At 31.0% G+C, this 14,113-nt stretch overlaps 1 protein-coding gene across 1 annotated transcript in view; it reads right to left on the reverse strand.

Annotated features, from left to right (window-relative positions):
• LOC134716798 (echinoderm microtubule-associated protein-like 2) overlaps nt 1-13,692 on the reverse strand; it is a 29,427-nt gene extending 15,735 nt beyond the window's left edge. Inside the window, exons 1-14 of the mRNA XM_063579805.1 lie at nt 13,600-13,692; nt 11,835-12,008; nt 9,858-9,954; nt 9,146-9,318; nt 8,739-8,859; nt 8,064-8,266; nt 6,784-6,881; nt 6,247-6,421; nt 4,717-4,909; nt 3,452-3,784; nt 2,960-3,107; nt 2,482-2,631; nt 651-723; nt 101-199 (exon numbers count right to left, since the gene is read on the reverse strand). Of these exons, the coding sequence (XP_063435875.1) occupies nt 101-199; nt 651-723; nt 2,482-2,631; nt 2,960-3,107; nt 3,452-3,784; nt 4,717-4,909; nt 6,247-6,421; nt 6,784-6,881; nt 8,064-8,266; nt 8,739-8,859; nt 9,146-9,318; nt 9,858-9,954; nt 11,835-11,942 (1,971 nt within the window). The 5' untranslated portion in view covers nt 11,943-12,008; nt 13,600-13,692. The remainder of the gene's footprint in view (nt 1-100; nt 200-650; nt 724-2,481; nt 2,632-2,959; nt 3,108-3,451; nt 3,785-4,716; nt 4,910-6,246; nt 6,422-6,783; nt 6,882-8,063; nt 8,267-8,738; nt 8,860-9,145; nt 9,319-9,857; nt 9,955-11,834; nt 12,009-13,599) is intronic.
• Between the last annotated feature and the right edge of the window lie 421 nt (nt 13,693-14,113).

Below are 14,113 nucleotides of genomic sequence, written 5' to 3' on the forward strand. Positions count from 1 at the left end.
GTGGCTTTGGGCTGTTTTCTGTGCCTTGGTCGGGTTGTTGTCTCTTTGAGTAATTCCCCATATCCATTCTCAATTTTAACATAAATTCACGTAAAATTACCTCTGTGTTTGAAAATGCTAAGCACATAACCGATTTTTCGAACTCTTCGAGTACATGTGTTGTCTGTAGAGTATCGGATCTCCAGATTCTTATATGAGGCTGAAATATGGTAATTTGGTTAGAGAACAATATAATAAATGGTGTATTTATGGTTATAACTATACTGTTTAAAAAACTTTGAATTGTTCAAAATGCGAAGCCAAGGAATAACTTACCTTAGCCGTATTTTGCAAAAACTTCCGGAATTTCGGGTCATCCATGCGAACAAACATCGTACGTTATTTATGCTTTTATCTTTTGTTATTCTATCATCATCTAAACCTTTTGAAGACGAAACGCGCTTCTGACGTATAAAATTAAAAACCAATTATCTTTGCAACTTTTCTTAAATTCTATATTTTTAACAGGGTGAGAAATTGTACGCTCCTTTATTTATAGCTTGTTAAAAATCAATGTACTGAATACTACGATTCAGTTGAAACTCAGTTAAACATAGAATGAAAAGGTATGTTAAGCAATACAATATTTCAATTTGTGTAATATTTCTTACCTTATTATGTGGTCTATGTTTAGAACATACTTGTCCAGTAGCTATTGTAACACCATTTGAATGAAGGGCAATACTGTAAAAGTATATTCATCTTCGTTATTTGAATATATAACTATATAGATTAATGTGTTGTCGACATAGTGAAATGGTATTTTAACGTGTTGTGTTGGAATTGTGTATATAACTTAATTCACACAAATGATTTTAGATTTTAAGACTTATACTTCAATTTTGTTATCGCGGTTCGCCGTACCGTATAATTTTGTGTTTGGTTATTATTAAGTTTAAAGATACCATAAAATTAAATTATTTTAGAATTTAAGACTTGTATACTTCAATTTAGTTATCGTTATTGGTGGTTACTGAACTTTAAAATCAGACTTAGCGATTTAATTTGGAGGAAGGCAGCAGATAATTGAACAAAATATAAAACCAAAAATAAAATGTAATGAAAAAATCAGCATCTTGTAAATAAATTAAGCATGAGAAACTGCTTTGGTTGTCAATGCTCTCCAACTTCGTATTTTATAATTTTCTTTACTATTTTTTTATTGGAGCGTCATTAATGGTTCTTTTGCGGACGAGACGGGCGTCTGAAGCAATAAAAAAATTCAATCAACTTAACTATGATGTGTTTGTTTATGTTAAATTTCAGGTTATATTTGAGTTTACATTTTTGGACGCCTTCAAGTATTTTGCAAAATGAACAGATGAAGAATTCCGATTGATGTACATCAACGACTGATTTACAAATATACTCAAAATTTCAGAATGGGCTGCGTCATTTTCGTTTCATGAATTATCATTGATATGGTTATATTTATAAATTCTATGTTTACAAAATTTAGAATTTTTGAAATACTTAGGCTTTTCTACCTCAGGCATAGATTACCTTAGCTGGATTTGGCAAAACTTTTTTGAATTTTGGTTCTCAATGCTCTTCAACTTCGTACTTTATTTGGCCTTTTTAACTTTTTTTGATTCGAGCGTCACTGGTGAGTCTTTTGTAGACGAAACGGGCGTCTGGCGTTTATACAAAATTTAGTCCTGGTAACTATGATGAGTTTATTTCATAAATAGTATAATTCATTACAGATAAACAATGCATGGGTTTTTTGTTCTCAAGGTGTTACACATTGTTTTAATCTTCAATTATGTTACCACAATCTGAAGAAGTTATAGATTTATGACATTTGAACAGCGGAATACTACTGTATTGTTGCCTGTATTTGATAATTCGGTTGCCATAATCGGCGAGATGGCTGATTACCCAGTTACATTAAACACATACATATATTCATATTCTATATGTATGAATTCAAATATTATTAGAGGTTGTTTGCCAAATAAGACCAATTTGTTGGTTTTACAAACATCTGAGATAACAGAATCGTTGTCTGTACTGACTATTATAAAAACCAGATCAACATTTGTACAACTGCATTTATAGCATAATGCCGCGTGGTATACTATTTTTTAAATAAGAAAATCCTCCATAATAAACTTAACTTGTAAAGGTTTCTAAGTTGTTCTCCTTTTAGGTGATTGACCTGTTTTGGTAAAATTTGATTATATATACGCAAAAGAATATAAAACCGAACTAGAATTATTCTTTATATTTCAGTTTTTGATTAGTTTAAAGCAGTTGATTTGACCTCTAATTTAACCTCTAAAAATCAAGAGTTTTTTTCTTCTTAATCAGGAAAAGAACTGATTGTTGTCTCCAAATATACAACATAAATGAGAATGTGGCACCAGACAGGTGATGGCCATAACATTGTTTATAAAAAATTATAACCAAATAAACAAATAATCAAATAATCAAATATACCATTTGATGTATTCTGTGTGTTCTTTGTAATGCCTCTGTTTATGATGTTCCTTATCATATAAAACAACAATGTTAGATATAAAATACACGAGCTCTCCATTGGCTAAAACATGTATGTTATTCCTACAGTCGTTTCCACGATAGCCATACCTAAAATTCAATTGGTACTTAAATGTTAAGTAATTGTTTTACAAATGGTATATTTCTGATGTAAATGGGAATTATCAATTTTCCAAGGAAATCACAATTACAATGAACAATATAAAAATAATTAGCCATTTTTTTTATATTTCCATAACAGTAAATATATCATTTTATTTTATAACCATTTTATATTATTTTAATATTTTAATTTCTGAATTGATAATAAACATATATTATTTTCAGTCTTATTATCTATTAATTATTTACTGCAGACAAATGCTTGTTGAAAATATATTTCTTACACCCAGTCAAGCTAAAGCCGAATATTACTTACACCCAGTCAAGCTTAAGCCGAGCTTCAGGAGGTTCTAATTTTACCGTTTCAGTATCGTATCCAACTGGCTTAGAAAATTCAATAGTATGCCCATTTTTTGTTAAAGTAAGATTATCTCCATCTGAGCATCCACTGTCATTTATTGTTGCTAAATAAAAAAAGTAATTCTCATTAATTTTAACCGTGCCTGTAATTGAACTTTAAAAAAATGCGTTAAATGAAATATGCCTTTATTAGACATCAGTTTCGGCAACATATGTTTTTTTTTCTCGATATAGTGTTTGGTTAACTTTATTTGCACTACAAAGGTTATTTCGAAAATGTTCGTTTGCTATTTTATTCAAACTTAATATGTTAGTTCCAATAAATAGATTCATCTCCCATTGCCATTCCTTTCTATTTGGATGCATATTGATTCGAAAGAAGGAAATCCCATTTAAACTACTGATTTGAGTAAAAAAATAGTGCTTCAATGATATCAGATCAACTCACAATTTGGAACTTCTTTCTCCTTTTCTTCCACGTTGTCAGTAATATCATCAGTTTGAGGGTTTTCAAGACAGACCTCTGTCTGGTTCTCATTACTTCCAGAATCGTCGGTTAAGTTTTTCATAGAATTATCCGTGTCTTTAACCAGAGTTATATCTCTTGGACTGACTTCTTGAGTTTTATCATTCTCGGTTTTCTCCTCCTGGTCTATGTTTTGATTAGTTTCTTTTTCTTGATTCTTTTTTTCCTCTTTGTTCGAGTTCGTGTCCTCTTTTTCAGTACTCTTTTCTTTCAATTCTATCTTTTCTTCCGATTCTTCTTCCACCTTCTTTTGACCTAAATACCAATTCAATGTTAATAATATTATGGAAAAAGGAGGATATATTGAGCTTTTTTCTTAAATCTGCATTTATACTACCATTCTCATTTGAAATAAAGAGCTGCTGTTTTGAACGTAATTCAGGTTTTGGATATAAAAATCTTTTGAATTTTTTGAAAAAAAATATCTTTTAAATTTTAATAACTTTAAATAAAAGCTGTACAGTAACATCTCAAGCATTTTCCTAATTCAATTAATCATACAATTATATGCACTTATGACACATGTAGCTTATGATATGAGGGAACATTCAGGGACATAGATGTTTTATGATATTAACAAGCAAGTTTCAATACGTACACCAAAAAGGCAAGCCATGAATAAAGAAAAAATAAGATATGCATGTGGTATTTTATTTTCAATGTTCTAAAAATGGCGTAAAACTCAATTCAATCAATCAATCAATATTATCAATGTGTATCTCCGACTCCTGTCAACTGTCACAAATTTTCAATATTATAAACTTTAAAATAATGATTATGTTATGCCTTTTCTTGGCATTCAATAAAAAACCACACATGAATTTCATATTTTTGTTTAGCCTTGGGAATAACATATACAAAGTACAGTGCTGCATTTACGAATACAATTTTACAAAGCATAATCATTAAAACTCTTATACAATACCTGCTATTAATGATTTAAAAGTATTCAATAAAGATGGTGTCTTCCGAAGCGCTGGTTTCTGTGTATCTAAACAATACAAATGTGCATAGGTGCTCTTAAAACAACACTTAAAACGCGCATAGTATAATCTGCATATAGAAAATTAACACTTATTGAGTGACTGACAATAAATAAAGATCGACAAATACCATTAATAATACATGAATCTCATAACTGAGAAACATCAAAATTCTGAAATAATGGCATCTTTCAAATTATATACCTTCTGGGTTTTCCTCCGTAGTTTTCTTCTCTGACTCCTGATTTTCTTTTTGTGGTAACGTTTTACTCTTCTCATTTTCTTTTTGTTCTTCCGTCTCTTCATGTTTAGCAAGTTTTTCTTTTGTTTCGTTTTCTTTATTTTCTTCCACTGATTTTTCTTTTTTGTTCAGATTTGCAGCTCTGTTTATAGATCCCTGAAGAAAATAAATGCCATGCCGCTTGAACCAGACTTACAGTGCAGTTAGTGCATCATAAATGATCCACCCATGTTTGTCACTTTTTAATGTTAATGGTTTGTACACGTAGAAATAATGTTGGAAAATAGCAGAAGATACCATGGGGCAATAAAAACCATGAGCTCTAAAAGACAACACAAAGATGAAAAATACAGACCATCTGTTTACACTTAACTTAAACTGAAAATTTAAGGTAAACAAACCCAATCAGATACTGATGGTCAACTAAGTTGCTCATGAAGAATAAGAAGCCCCAAAATTATTGTCGTTTTGCACAATTTAATTTAAAAAAAGTCCCGGTGAGAATTCGCACTCATTAATAGCGTGAGTGATGTGAAAAGGAGACGGGATTGAACCATCGACAAGTGGTTCACATTAACTGTGTATTTTGTTCTAAAGTTATTCTATGATATCGTATCAACTGGGAAATATAAGTATTAAACGTTTGATGGAGGTTCTGCAGAAATGACACTAAATAGAAATGGAAAGTTGACAACAAAAAATATGTATTATATTGTTTGTCATTAAAGTTGAGCATTTACTCGACCTTCACAGTTAATTTCACGATTTGTAGATATAGACAATCATGCATTTGAAGTTCAAAAGATAATTGCGAGCAATAGCAACCAAGCTATACATTGGTTTAACAGAGTGAAATATGTCCTTTTCTAAAACTTGACATTTTAGTTTTTTTATAACGAAAGATACCAAAGGGACAGTCAAACTCATAAATCTAAAACAAAGTGATTTAGGATTTTTTTGGAAATAAGTACCAATATACTGCAATTCAGAGTCGACTCCCTTTCTAGGAAATCAATCATAAACAACAGTCTTACTCATACAAAACTTAAATCATGCTACCCTATACATGTAGTGTTTGAGCTACCCTAAATTGCTGATACAGGTATCTTCATATGTGTACATAGATTGGTTTTTAAAAAAAGTCGATGAAATCTGTCGAAATACATTTTTTTTAAAAGCATGATTATCATTTAATAGACAATACTTTTCAATATTTCTTTCTAAGCAACACTTTGATAACCATGAGTAGGTGTATTTTTGTTCATTGGCACTTGATGAATATTGATTATTCATTTTCACCGAGGAAATTCTAAAATATCAAAAATTTCATGTTGGGTTTACTGTTTTGAAATGAAAATTGTAAAGGTATGCATGCTTTGTCTTACACCTGCTAAATTTAAACCTAACTTCAAGAACAAATTTCAAATTTCACAATACACAAAGAATTATTTATTTTTTATGATACACATAGGATATAAGAGAATTCTTTCTACCTTCTTTAAAAGTCTGTTTACCAGTCTGGATTTAGTTTGATTAGAAAGCATATCTGATGCCTCAGGTACAACGGGAGTTTTACTTTTCATTAACTCTGGTAAGGAAGACATTTCAGGATACTTTCTCCATGCATTTTTCTGTGCTTTTTCCAGGAAGCTTAAAAACTCTGGCCAGCTGTTAACAAAATATGAGAGTATACATTTGAATCCCCCACATTTATCAGCGTATTATTACAGAACTGTATTAACCTTTTCCATTCGTTTATAAAAGAAAATATACATTCGAATACTAATTTGACAAATACGAAACAAAAAGAAATCAATTCACCGCAGATTTCAAACGCGCGTCTGGCGTACTAAATTATAATCCTAGTACTTTTGATAACTATCAGAACCAGGTTAAGAAATGTGCACAGTATCTATTGCCAATTGTTATTAAAGTCCTTTATCGTCGAATGTCTCACGAATTTACCATAGAGATTTTATATAGTAAATAGTATATCTTATTTTTTTCATCTAAACAATGTTATCATTTACCTTACAATATTATGGTTGTCCAGATCACATCGTTTTACTAATGCCTTAAGAAGAGCTCCGTACAATGGTTGTTGTTTCAAGGCAACGATTTCAAATACCTATCATGAAAAAAACTATACATCAATAACAATTAAAATGATAACACTCCATACTCTTATTATGATGTATAGGACAAATATTTCATCACTAGACGCGGGATGTTTGCATGTTATGATAAGTTCTAACCCTGTCAACACTCTTTTACTTTCCCAACTTCATACAATTTACAAAGTCTCATAAATGCAACAGTAGTATACTGGTGTTCAAAAGTCATAAATCGATTGGGTGAAAACAAATTCAGGCTACAAAACGAAACCGATTAAAAACACATCATCTATAAGAGTAAAACAAGAGAATAACAGGAACACCGAAGTGCAACAAAATCAATCGCCAACACACATAGAAACGACTATTTGATAACAACTGCCATATTGCTGGCTTGGAAGAGGACATTTTTAGAAAGACAAATGTGGATTGAACCTAGTTAAATTGCATGCTAAACCTCCAGAAGACCGTATTTAGATTCCTGTAATGCCTCATATGTATTTATTACAATGGCGACCATCGTCCACATACTCGTTGCTCGAATTGTCTGATGTACAAAATATAATAAGCCTAGACAATTTGATAAGTTTTAAAACTACTTGGTCGTTTCCAATGCCGGTCGACGTTACGGACCCAAAGTGAAACACCATCTAAGTATTCAGCAATTTCATTGGAAATGAAATATTATTAATGTGCTCGTGTCTGTTAATCTTTTGTTGATAAGTTGTGAAGTATTCGTAACATTACCGGTGTTTTTATCATCTGCAGGCGATTATCTTAGTCGTATTTGCCACAGGTTTTTGGAATTGTTTGTTTTAAATGCTCTTTAACATCGTACTTGATTTTGTCTTCAAACTATTTTGATTCGTGAGCCACTGATGGGTCTTATGTAGACGTAACATGTGTTTGGCGTTAAAAAAACACAATGTCTTTGATATTTTTAACATGAGTTGGGAGTCAAGAAATGGTTATGTAAACTACTACCGTTAAGTTCTGATAGTTCAAACAATTCGTACATATAAGATAGTGTGGTATGACTGTATGAGTATCAATGAGACAACTCTTTATTCAAGGTACAATTTGTAAAATAAACCATTATAAGTAAAATTACGGTCTTCAACACACAGCCTTAGCTCACACAGAATAGCAACCTATAGAGGACCCCACACATGACGAGTGTAAAACCATTTGGTTACCTCATCATTTGATATTTTTCCAGTTTTCTGTTTATCCTTCAACTGGAATGCCAGTCTCAAAGCCTCGATATCGAAGAAGGTATTGTCTTTCACTAATAATTCCTCGAGTCTACGTAGTAAATCTGCATCTTTTTCTTCCGGATTGGTGTCCATGTGAGGTTCTAGGTCATTTCTTAAATGCATTGCCATGACACTGTCGCGTCCTAGAGAATTGAAAAACAAAACATTACTTAAAAGTTGAATTATTTATTTGATATTTAGTGTTTTTTCCAATGTTTTCATCATTTAGAGTCTTCAATGTTTTTCGACTTTTCGTACTTTATTTAGAATGTTAACTATTTTGATTTCATCATCACTGATAAGTCTTTTGAAGACAAAATGAGCGGGTTAACATTAGGTTGTTGTCTTTGATTATTACTAATTGTAACATGCAGTCGGAAAATGAAGAATATTCTTTTGTTGTTAAAAAAGGGGAGTGTTTAAACCTGACCAGGTATTTAATAAATAATCTAAAGGAATGAAGTGGCCCATCAAGTATGTCAAATATTTTAATTTGCTTTACTTTTGAGCAACCAAACTGCTTTGAAATTACCAAAGCTGCAAATGCATTGTTGTACTTATATTCACGTTTAGAGTGGACATAATATGATATTTGAATCCGTCCATGATACTCACCAGATCTTGAATGTGCTTCTGATAGATAGTGAAACAGTTTATCTATATTTATTCCGTGTTGATCTTCAAATTTTCCTTGTAGAATCTGTACTACTCTGCTGTTTAACTGAATAGCGTTATCCTGAGTAAAAGTAATACGAACAAAATGTTATCAACATAAATGATTTGACGAAAAAAAGTTTATAATTTACGATTCTGGATATGCAATAAAACAAAAAATAATAAGAACTGAGACAACTATAGAAGTCTCAGAAAATACGAACAAATATTGTGAAGGTTGCAAATGATTTTATTTTAATTCAAAAATTAAAAAAAGTCAATTGTCAAAGTGAGTTTTATCATCATTATTAAAAGTCATCTGAATTCCTGAAATATTAGATTACTGATAATGGTAAAAAAATACTAACCTGACAGGCTAAATTAAGTTCTTTGACTGTAATCCGTCCATCCACGTTACTGTAGTGACGTAAACTCATCTGTAGAGCGCGCATACGTTGTCTGCTGTATTCAGACACATTATCGCTGATCAAACGCATCGTTTTATCCTCTGCATTAACGGTTGCATTTTCTGTTTTTCTTCCTTAAAACATAAAAAAACAACTGAACTAATTTAAAACATTACTGTTATTACTGCAAGGTTTTCATTCCCTTTTTGTCGAACTTATTTTTTTGTCGAATTTATTTATTTTGTCGACTGCCTATCTGTTACAAGACGTTAAAACATAATGGATGCTTCTTTAGCAAACTAAGTGCTAATGACGAATTTACGTGATGAAGTTATATTTATTTCATCAGGTACATATTTTTCAAAATTATTTTCTGATTGTCATCTTCAAAACTTACAAATGTAACATGATTATTTTGTTAATGATAAAAAATTACTACTAAATTGTTTTTCTTCAAAATGTTTACTTATCCAACTTTCAATTAGACTAATAACATTTACTCTATAGATGATGTGTTTCCCTTTGGTTTCAGTTTGTAACTCGGATCTGTTTTCTCTCAATCGACTTAATATGACTCTTGAACAGCGGCATTCTACTGCTGCCTTTTTTTTACTTTTTATAATGTTGATCACACATCAGCATCAACTTTTTTTTATCCAATATGAAAACCTACCTTCTAAGGTCTTGTTGTCCGTCAATTCTGTAGCTTGTGGTGATCTTTTAGGTTTTCTCATAGGTGGGTTATATGGACTTTTACCTCTTTTTCTATCCTATTTTCAGAATACATATTAGTTATATCAATTTCAAAATTTCTTCAGAATAGAATGTTTCATTTTCTTTTTGAATTCAAAAATAATTATGTTCTTAATAAACCAAAATATGCTAAAAAGATAATTTGACAATTGGAACTTGAATTAACCATGGCTATTAAATTTCGACAGGAATAAAAAGCAATTTTAGTGTTGCGCAAAATATTTCATTTTGGTAAACAAACTTATCATAGATACCAGGTACAGGAATGAATGCCAAATTTTTCGGCTTTTATTAAAAGGTTAAACTGTTTTATAAATCCACGAAACAACATTTATCAGTGCTTACAAGATATTATTCTGTCAAATATCAGTATTAATATTTTTGTAATGCTCTTTTGCATATATTATTTTGGTTACAAAAAAACTTTCGTGAGTTGGCTGTGTCTAGACCTTTTTATTAGCGTTTAGGTATGAGTAAAAGGAATCTTTGACTTTAATATTCTCATATCGACTTAAAGTGACACAGGGTACAACATAGAAAACCTGATAATTGTTAAGCCAACCAATAAAACAATGGGTCTGTTCCTTTTTATGATGAAAAACAGAGAAAGAGAAAAGCGATACAAAAGGGACATTCAATTATTGAAGAAAAATTATAATTTTTAATTCACTTTTTTTACTTTAAAATTGTATGAAAAATAGTATTGGATTGTACAACATTGTATCTTTCTGTACTGATTTATGACTTAAGTGTATGTCTGAAGAAAGCGATTGACTCTTCAGAGTGACATGATTTAAAGGGGCATTAGTTACAAGATATATTAAAAACTAAAGTAAGATTTTTTTTGTTCAATCAATAATATAAGTGAAGTAATGAAATAATAAATCACTTTTAGCAGCCAAAATGGTTCAATTTTGTCAAATTAAGCGAAGAAACGTTGATAATTACTCATTCACTTGCAAGTGAAATAGTCGACCTCATTAAATTCGTATTCATTTGAACTCCAATTTAACCCCTTGCTAGAGATTGGCAACGCATGCATGGTACGTGTACTGGTTATTTAAAGAAAAAGAATGTCAACAATGAAAGTGAATTCGATCCATATAAAATCATTTTATACGGTAAAAAACAATGAGAAAAATATATTTTTAATCTATAAAATAAACTCAAACAGACCTTGAAAAAAATCCAATTGCACGTGTTGGTTTAATCTATTCATATCTTTATTCGTGTTTACATCGCTTATATGGTAATCTGAGGTCAAATCGATAGTTAATTAGATGGCGTCTGGACTAAAATACACATGAAACGAACCTACATATTATCTACCCCATGCTCTGTAAACTGTTTATTTTAGACTTTTGGTAGTTTTGATAAATGATTTGCATAATTATAAATAAAATATGAGAATTTGAGTCAAATTGGTGACCACGAATTTGACAGCTAGTGCAATTGAGCTAGTGCCCCTTTAAATCATTAGGTTAAATTCTTTTAGTTTTTAACTGCGAGTATCCACTAATAAGGTATTTTCAGTTATTGGGTGGATTTCTTGTTAATGACACAAATGACAAATTCCTTCGAACAGCTATATATTTAAGGAATGTATATAAATGGGATTGCCTGTAATAAATGTATGTGTATTTATAACACGATCTTAAGGGAAACACTAATCATTACGTACCATGTATATACATGGGATTGCCTGCAATAAATGTATGTGTATTTATAACACGATCTTAAGGGAAACACTAATCATTACGTACCATGTATATACATGGGATTGCCTTCAACAAATGTATGTGTATTTATAACACAATAAATGTATGTGTATTTATAACACAATAAATGTATGTGTATTTATAACACGGTTTTAAGGGAAACACTAATCATTTCGTACCAATGTTCTGGTGTCATTGGATCCATTTTTCTTTTGGTTTAGGTTTCTTTGTATTTTTTTGTCAGCGTTGCGATTATAAATCTGTGCTTGAGATTGACCTAACGGCATACTGTCAGTGTCCTTTGCACCTAAGTAGTGATCTTCCAATGAACATTCATCCCCATCATTGTAGCCCTAAAAATATAAAGTTTTACCATTAACAAATCTCTCTTACTTTAAAATATTTTCACTCTTAAGATAAAAAACAAATATCAGTGTGTACCCAATTCGGCTATTAATTGTTGTTTTAATTTCTTGTGCAAAATTTGTGCCAAACAGTATGCAAATGGACGTGACAGAACGAAGTTGAAGATCATTGAGGACACAAAATTCACAAAGGTTTTACAAAACACAGCAAAAGTAAATCTTTCACTTAGGTAGAATATCTTTAGTATTTGTAAAACTTCACAGTTTGTTAGCAGTTAGTTTATAATTATAACCATATCAATGATAACTCAAGACAGCAGTGCTATAGGCTGTCTTCGAGGAAAAACCTTCACCAGCATTGCATCGGCCATGTGAATGTATATAAACTCATCATAAATATCAGGATTAAGTTTTGTTCGCCAGACGCGCATTTCGTCTACAAAACAATAATAAGAGAGGCACAACTCAAACAATGTTGAAGGCCAAATAAATTACGAAGATGAAAAGCAATGAGGACACAAAATTCTGAAAAATTCTGTCATATACAATTATGATAAATATGAACACAGGGAAGAAAATCCTACAGTATTTCTAGAATCTTATTGTTTTGTAAGCGGTTTTGTTTTATAATAGTGACCGTATCTATGATAATTAATGTCTACTCAGAAGTGCTGAAAACTGGGATGGTTATACCCTCGGGGGAAAAACATTCACCAGCAGGGCACGTGACATCGACCCACCGATTGTAATTAAACTTATATCATAGATATCAGTTTTAAAGCTTTGTACACTAAACGCGCGTTTCTTCTACAAATCACACCAGTGACGCTCCAATAACAAGAGAAAACAAATTCAGATTATTAAATTATTAGCTTTATATCTTTTCGCATTAAATTTTGTGTTTCCATAAAAAATATTTGACGAAACTTTTCAACGGTTTTTGATGCCTGTTTAAACGACATTGTTGACCCGTTCCAGCAGTGCACGTGGCTTCGACTAAGTGGTTGTAATTAAACTCATCGTAGATACCAGTATTAAATATGTGTACTCCAGAAGCGCGTTTCGTTTACTCGCTGGCAGGCCACCACCAAATAAAAAAACCACAAACGGTCATGTTTAAAAAAGAATATCAAGTTTCATTCATTTCAGAACTAACTATATCATTTCATAGACAATTTATGTCGTAGTTTTTGGTTGAAATTTTTACTTTCAGATTCAAAATAAAAATAACATGATATTTTCTGATTTCCAATATCTGAAAAATTAAGACCGAATTCTATTTCCTAGTGTTCATTGAAAATATGAAGGCTTATTGTCTTCATTTCAAATATATGGTTAACAAATCCCAACATTTAATTCGGTATCAAATTAAGTTATTGTGATTGTGAAGACAATTTAGGTTCTTCATTGTTGAGTTCAGATTCGGAACTCTCTAAACCATTTTGTTAACATTATAAGTTAGTATTGGGGTGCTTTTCTTCCTTTTAGACGGATTAATTTCCATCCTGACGAACACAATAATAAAATGAAAACCGAGACGACCTTTAAAAAAATATATTAAGAAAAAATATCACCTTACCAATTTGCCCTGCTTTTGTCTTTCGTCAAGTGATAATCCATACCGATAACGAGCATCGGGAGAGATGTGAACAAATTTCTCCTTCAATAATGAACATTTCATTCTAAACCTGTGACACAATCGTGCTTTTACCAGACAACTTCCATGTTATATACAATTAATTAATATACATTTACATCCAGTTCACAGAAAAAATAGATCCGTACACAACAAGTAATATTTCAGTGCAAAATTCAGCAAACCTTGTCGATAAAACAGACATCAAAAGCAATCGCACATCTTCGTCAAATATCATTAATTGAAACACAAACCTTCCCTCATATTGACATTAGGTTCAAAACACCAGCATTTAATCTCCAGAAATGTTGAACTTAGAGAATTAATTATTGTAACTGTTCAATTAAGCCGTACGTTTCTGGTAGATTCTCATTCGAATGAGTAGACAATTAACCAAACACTTAATGAATACCAATTTAGGTACAATAGGTTGCAATGACGTTTATTGCATTATTGT

Source organism: Mytilus trossulus, chromosome 4, assembly GCF_036588685.1.
Source record: "Mytilus trossulus isolate FHL-02 chromosome 4, PNRI_Mtr1.1.1.hap1, whole genome shotgun sequence".
NCBI lineage: Eukaryota > Metazoa > Mollusca > Bivalvia > Mytilida > Mytilidae > Mytilus > Mytilus trossulus.